The 6,916-nt window shown below is 39.9% G+C and overlaps 1 protein-coding gene across 1 annotated transcript in view; it reads right to left on the reverse strand.

Annotated features, from left to right (window-relative positions):
• The window catches only part of LOC107696957 (leiomodin-3-like), a 7,349-nt gene extending 1,336 nt beyond the window's left edge, over positions 1 to 6,013 (reverse strand). Inside the window, exons 1-3 of the mRNA XM_016497532.1 lie at positions 5,734 to 6,013; positions 4,882 to 5,153; positions 3,056 to 4,564 (exon numbers count right to left, since the gene is read on the reverse strand). Coding sequence (XP_016353018.1) covers positions 3,056 to 4,564; positions 4,882 to 5,153; positions 5,734 to 5,914 — 1,962 coding nt within the window. The 5' untranslated portion in view covers positions 5,915 to 6,013. The remainder of the gene's footprint in view (positions 1 to 3,055; positions 4,565 to 4,881; positions 5,154 to 5,733) is intronic.
• Positions 6,014 to 6,916: the final 903 nt, after the last annotated feature.

Consider the following 6,916-nt stretch of genomic DNA (forward strand, 5'->3'; position numbering starts at 1 on the left):
TGCGTATTTTATCCTCGGAACGCGATTTTTAACGGGGACCCCCTCGAAACGCCATTGGGCGGGTTTTGTTGTGAAAACCTGGCAACGTCTTCATAAAAGCAGCGGCTCAAAGAGGAGGAAACGCATCAAACTAACAAAACACCCCGATCAAGTTCAAGCAGGTAAGTTTCAATTACATTTTTAATATTTAGAGCTTCTGTTCTGTAATGAATATTATTCCATATTTTAATTTGAATTGAAATAAACATCGCCGTTAGCGTATAGGAGGTTAATCGTTAGCATAAGCGCGGCTAACGCTAATATAATGAGCATTAGAATGAATTTTGTTAATTTTGTTCTGTTCAATTAGCATGTTTTTGTGTTTTGCTTTGGTACCGAAATTGGTACCGAGAACCGTGGATTTTCACTGGTATCGGTACCGAATACTGAAATTTTGGTACCGTGACAACACTATTGCCAACACATTTTTGGCATGTTCACACATTTTCACATTTAATTTATTCATTCAAGAATAACTCAGTGAAATTCATTGTTACAATTACACAAGCAAATTCTTGTTAATATATTGTCAGCCATGTGATAATGTGAATGTTTAGTTTATAAATATGCATAATCTCTGACTAACAAAATAATTTATGTGAAAACATTTGACACATAATTACATAAAACAAAAAAAAATTTATTCTATACGAGTTGTTAGCATCAGAACTGTCACTCAAATTCTCACATTCTTGGGGGGCCAGGGAAATAATTTTAATGGGTCGACCCCATGCACAATGAGTAATCTATGCAAGTATCATAAAGCAGCGGTTCTCGACTGGTGCATTTTACCCCAAAAAGTTATTTTTTTGCAAGTCTGTTCTGATAACATCAAAGAAAGCGTGGGAAAACCGTCATAGACTATTATTAACTACCAAAGTTAGCATGGCAAAACAAATGGGATTTAAAAAAAAGAAGAAAATACTCATGTTTTGTTGTCATAGTGCATCTATTCAAACTAACTAGTATCTTAGCAGTAACTTTATATCAGTATCTTAGTTGTATCTTTAATTTAATAGAAGCTATGCAAGGTAAAAGAAAATATCTTGAAAATACCTAAAAATTATTGAAACCTTTAAAAAAATTGTCAATTTCCCTAAGTTCAGACAATGCCTTGTTATTAATTTTGTAAATGTGGGCCTACTTCCTAGTTCTCTAACCCTACTCCTGAAGACCCACTGTTCGGCAAATTTTATTTCCAACTAGGGATGCACCGAAATGAAAATTCTAGGCCGAAGCCGAAGCTGAACAAAATGAAACACTGGGCCGAAGGCCGAATACCGAATACCGAACACCGAACACGTTTTTTCACATTTTCCCCCCATGTAGGCCTATTTTGCCATTATTTTCACAATTGCATTAATTAAATTGCCAAAATGTGCTTTTTACTGTTTTGTCCTGCTTTTCAAATAAAAAAATCAATTACAAAACAACAATAAAAAAATATTTACTTAACACTGCACTTGTACACTTTTTTTAACATTCTAGCAGACATTATTATACCAACAAAGCACAATTTAGCTTAAAATTAATAAGTTAGTAAAATAATATTTTTTGGCCATTTTTGAGACTTGAATCAGGCATGTATTTTTTACTGTACAAATAAAGGCAGCCTTGCTTCTTTTAAAACATTAGAATATATTACAGATCCCAATTTGAACACTTATGTGTGAATGTTATAATAAATGTATTAACTGAGCTGTTGTAGGGTAATTATTATTATCATTATTATTGTCTTTTTATTTTATTTTGCATAACGACAGTAAAATTACAATACTATCATTTATGGAGTTGTTGCTTTTTCTCTGCTTTTATTTTGGCAGAAACCCGCAGGAAGTCTCTGTGCTTCTTTTTGTTGACAACAGCATGCAGATTTATAAATGATTCTCATTACGAATTTGGGAAGATGTTTGTTGCACGTATCTCATTGTCATGCCTTTAAAAAAAATTCACAAAAATGTTACTGAGTAACTGACGAGTAACTCAGTTTTAGCGCAGATTTCCCTCGCGCTTTGGACTTTGAACCCTGGCGCCGCGAGCTCGTGCAGCGCTGTCAGAATACATGCAATTCGTGCGTGCATTAGAAAATATAACATTCTGCAGTTTATTTACTAATAGTTTGAGGTAATTTCGCGATTTCAATCATCAAACAGTAACCTAACCACCAGCATTAGCCACCTCTTCTTCTCATCGGAGACTTGATGCAGCACTAATCTCTCGCTGTCGGTGCTTCACACTTGTAATGATTTCTGCGTCTTTCTCTGATAGTTTTAAATACTTTCACAATGTCGACATGTTTGCTGCATTAGCGCGTGCCTCTATTTTGATTAATAGAGTTCGTCATTGTTCGGTTCATATTATTCGGCCTTTTCGCTTATTCGGCCTTCTTCTTCTAAGAACACCGAAAGAGATTTTTTTTGCTATTTTTGGCTGAATAATTTCGGTTGCCGAATATTCGGTGCATCCCTATTTCCAACCTGTTTCAGCACACCTGGCCTGTTATTTTTTCATGTGATCCTGAAGACCTTGATTAACTGGTTCAGGTGTGTTTGATCAGGGCAGGGGTTCTCAAACCTGTCCTGGAGGACCCCTAGCCCTGCACATTTTGTATGTCTCCCTTATCAGACACACCCAATTCATGTCTTTCAGTCTCCACTAACGAGCTAAGTTGAATCAGGTGTGTTAGATAAGGGAGACATACTAAATGTGCAGCACTAGGGGTCCTCTAGGACAGGTTTGAGAACCACTGGATTGGGGTTGTAGCTAAACTCTGAAGAACAGTGGGTCCCCAGGAGCAGGGCTGAAGACATATGGCCTACATAATTCATGGTAATGTAAGTATGTTTCATGGTAATGTAAGTATGTTTTATTGTTTGAATTTTAATGACTTTTAATGACCCCAACAACATTTCCAGTTGTCCCTCCCCAACAATGGTCCACACACTCAAGCTGAGATCATGCACACTATGCACTCAGCTAATAAATTGCTAATTCGAGAAACTTCAACATTACATACCGCTTTGAGATAGGCCACGTTGCTCTGTCGAATCTCGTTGAGCAGCTGATCCCGAGGTGTTGGCTCCACTTTAGGTGGTTGTCGCCTTCGAGGAACCGGCTTTAGAGTCTTTATCATATCTTTCAGGTTGGCTCTCTCATCTGCAGGTCCTTCTCTTGCTGTGCTTCTTTGTTTAGGAACACTCCTTAGCTGAACATTTGCTCTTCCCTCTTTACTTTCATCCCTTAAGTTTAATTCCAGAAGCAGATCCCTTCGTTTCGGAGTCTTTTTCAGATGTACTTCTTCTAAGAGGTTTCCTTTGTCTGAACTAGGAGGACGCTGTTGTGGGGCAAGATTTTGAGTCTTGCGGAGCTGATGAGGAGGACTTGATTGTGGTGAAGGTTCAGGAGAACCTTCAGGAGTCTCCTCAGCTCCATTATGAGAACCCTGTAATAGGGACAATGGTATGTATCCTCCTAGCATTTCCAGCATACCAGGGGGCAAGTTTAGAGAGTCCTCGTACATCTCCATGACCTTCCTCTGTTCTTTCATCTGCTGGAGCTTCTGCTCCTCCATTCTCTGCTGCCGCTGACGGTCCAAGTTCCTGGTAAGGAGATTGGTGACCACCATCCTAGGCCCTGGGAGTTCAAAGTGGTAGCCCATCTTCAGAAGTGTGTTGTTAGCCTTGAGGAGACGAGACACTTCCATTTCTGCATGGTGTCCTAGCATGTGCCTTTGGTTGTGGAAGCGGAGCTCAGTGAGTGTCTCATTGAACTGGAGGCAACGTATTATTGCACCAATCCCTTTTCCTGTGATGAAATTGGATTCAATATTTAATGTGGTGATGCTTCTGTTCTCTCTGAGCATGTTAGCCACAGCGAATGCCACATTTTCATCTGCACCAGTGTTTGCGATGCTAAAGGTCTTAACGTGTCTGTTCTTCTTGAGTGCGTTGACATAATCAAGGAGCATTTCTTTGGGAATGTTTTCAATGTTGTTGAGATTAACATCTGTGACAGAGGGGTTGTTGTTGCGGATCTTAACCAAAGTGGTCTCCAAATTGGTTTCATTCCCAGAAGGTCTTGCAGTCTTTTTAACTAAAGCACTTCCACCTAGTGCAAGTTTTGGGATCTTCAGCTTGGATATGACCCTTTCCTCTTTCTCGGGAACCCAGTTCTCATATGATGAGGGAGCAGGTTCAGACTGGGTGGAATCTGCTTCCGTCTCCTCATTCACTTTACATTCTGTCTCATTAAGTTCTGATTGTTCAGTCTTTGCTTCAGCTTTTGTATCTGCAAACTCTGGAGGCAGCTGTAAACCATCTTCTGAGGTCACTACAGGGCCAGAGGCATCAGGTTCTATCTTGACAGGCTGGTCTTCCTCAACCTCCATTATCACTTCTTCAATCACTTCATCAACAACAACATCTCCCTCTCCTCCTTCAACCTCCTCTACGATCTCCTCATAGACATATTCCACCTCTTCAACTTTATCTTCTTTTTTTGCTTCAAGCTCCTCTTGGTCTTTCTTCTGATGATGACAAATGGACAAAAGGGTCAAGTCTGAAGTGTTGAACAACTTTTAAAGACTACGAATTACGAAACATTTAATCTTCAACAACTTGCTCAAAGCCTAAAAATAGAGTGTCCCATTTTTAAATGCTACATGACAGCGCAGTTGCTGTTTCAAGGCATTTGTTGATGTAGTGTTATTGGCCTCCTAGTTGCAGCAGTTATTAATAATCAAAATTGATGATTAATAATCAGAGCTCTAAGCACTTTAGCAAAACAGTTTATGAGACATGTAATACACTGAATGTAAATAATGCAGACAATAACTATAGTTACCTGACTGGGTAATAGTGTTGTGGGAACTCTCTCCGCCTCCAGCATACGTTTGGACTCTTTCTCCCAGTACAGATATTCCACCAGCGATCTGTGATCAAATGATCCAGTGGGTGGTTTGTCAGTTTGGTCTTTCTGTCTCATTCCCACTGGCACTCTCTCGTCAGGAGCGATTTCTTCCATCTCACTCTGGAGCTGCTTGAGCTCCTCTGCTGAGAGGCCTGCCAGAATCTCATCCTCATCGATCTCCTCTTCTGACTGGGGTTCGCTGCAATCTGAAAAAAAAAAATAAAAATGGTTAAAAAAAAGTATATCATCATATATTTCTTCATTGGTAAATTATTTATCATTATGTGACTACATTGCGTTAAACCAATTAAAGTCGGATATCAGGCACAAATAGCTTCATATGTATGCTGTTAAATAGCCGAGTCATTTCTGTGTCACTGGTATTACCAGGTTTCCTGAACACCCTCTGCTTGATATTATTTAGACAAACAAGGGAATAAAAAATGCACAAAGCAAACTGACAAATTTTGTCTGAAAATTGTCTATATCTATAATTATTACATTAGAATTCATGTTATGAATTCTGATATGTTCAGTACAACGACATAAATGCAAGCATGATATTCCTTCAATATATTTAAGTTTTATTACTCAAAACTACCGTATGATACGACCATCAGTTTTAGCAATGGTCTACTGGGAGCTAGTTAGAGATGGAGTAGGCTGAGTGTTAAACTCGTTTTCTTCCAGCACCTCAGAGCTTTTTACAAAGATTCCCTATGTTCTCAGGATTAATGGCAACCAACAGTCTAATATATTAACAACCAAGGTGAGAGACTGCAATACCTCGGACTGTCGTCTTTTGAGAAGCGTCTCTCTGTCTCATTCCCACCGGCACTCTCTCGTCAGGAGCGATGTCATCCATCTCACTCTGGAGCTGTTTGAGCTCCTCCGCCGAGAGGCCTGCCAGAATCTCATCCTCATCGATCTCCTCTGCGTATGACTCCTGATCAGTGTGCTTAGACATGTCCACTTTTGTGTTTTCAAGAATTCAACTACAGCCACTGGTTTCAAAGTGCTGTGCGTGTCACTCAGCTCCGGGCAGGCGGCAGAACTCAAGGCCGTATCCCACATGTACGATCTAAAATAACCTCCATTCAACAGAGGGGGTGGTATTTATGGAACAAGTGGGGAGATACGGACATAGACTTTTTTCAGCAGCTTGAGTCAGCTGGTCCGTCCCCTGCATTTCAACATGACAGACTTGAGAGAGAGAGGGAGAGCTTGGTGGAGAAAAACAGCAGCAGGTGGACATGCCAGTCAAGTGGCCCCAGTGGCTCAGACCCCAACAACTTCGCCTACAAATATTTTATCTGTCTGGAATTACAAGATGACCACAAGAAAAGAGAACCCCAGCTGGGTGGTTCCATGGCCAGTAAAACAGACCTGTTCCACGTGTTTAATAGCTATGTGCCGTCAGTGCTAGAAATATATAGTGATTTGAAACCGCTCTGACCCCTAATCCTCCACAGTTCTATGAGGACAGAAATAAAATATGTCTGATGTTGAACACAACAGGCGGGGAAGCTGGGCAGTCAGGAAAAGCAGGCTGATGTTGGATGGAAAGACTCCACAAACATTAGTGCTGTTTAGTGTTGGAGGAAAATTCTTAAGCAACTGTAGTTTGTCTGAAATGTTTGGAAGGCTAAAATGTCTTTCATATTGACATATTGAGAGAAAATGTGAAAAATAAAAATAACTGTGAGTTGTCCGCCACCTCAAGATAGAAACATTGCATTATCACAGTATCCACTAATTTTGTAATACCGTATTGGCCCGAATATAAGACGACCCTGATTATAAGTCGACCCCCTTTTTCCAGATGTACCTTTTGGAAAAAGGCTTTTTAAAAACCAAATCTTGTTTTTTCTCAGTAAAACACATTGACGTATATTCGGGTCAATACGGTATTAAACCAGCAGAATAAACGTCTCCAGGTTACGTATGTAACCATGGTTCCCCGAAGGGA

Source organism: Sinocyclocheilus anshuiensis, unplaced genomic scaffold (genome assembly GCF_001515605.1).
Source record: "Sinocyclocheilus anshuiensis isolate Anshui unplaced genomic scaffold, SAMN03320099.WGS_v1.1 scaffold130, whole genome shotgun sequence".
In the NCBI taxonomy this organism is placed as follows: domain Eukaryota; kingdom Metazoa; phylum Chordata; class Actinopteri; order Cypriniformes; family Cyprinidae; genus Sinocyclocheilus; species Sinocyclocheilus anshuiensis.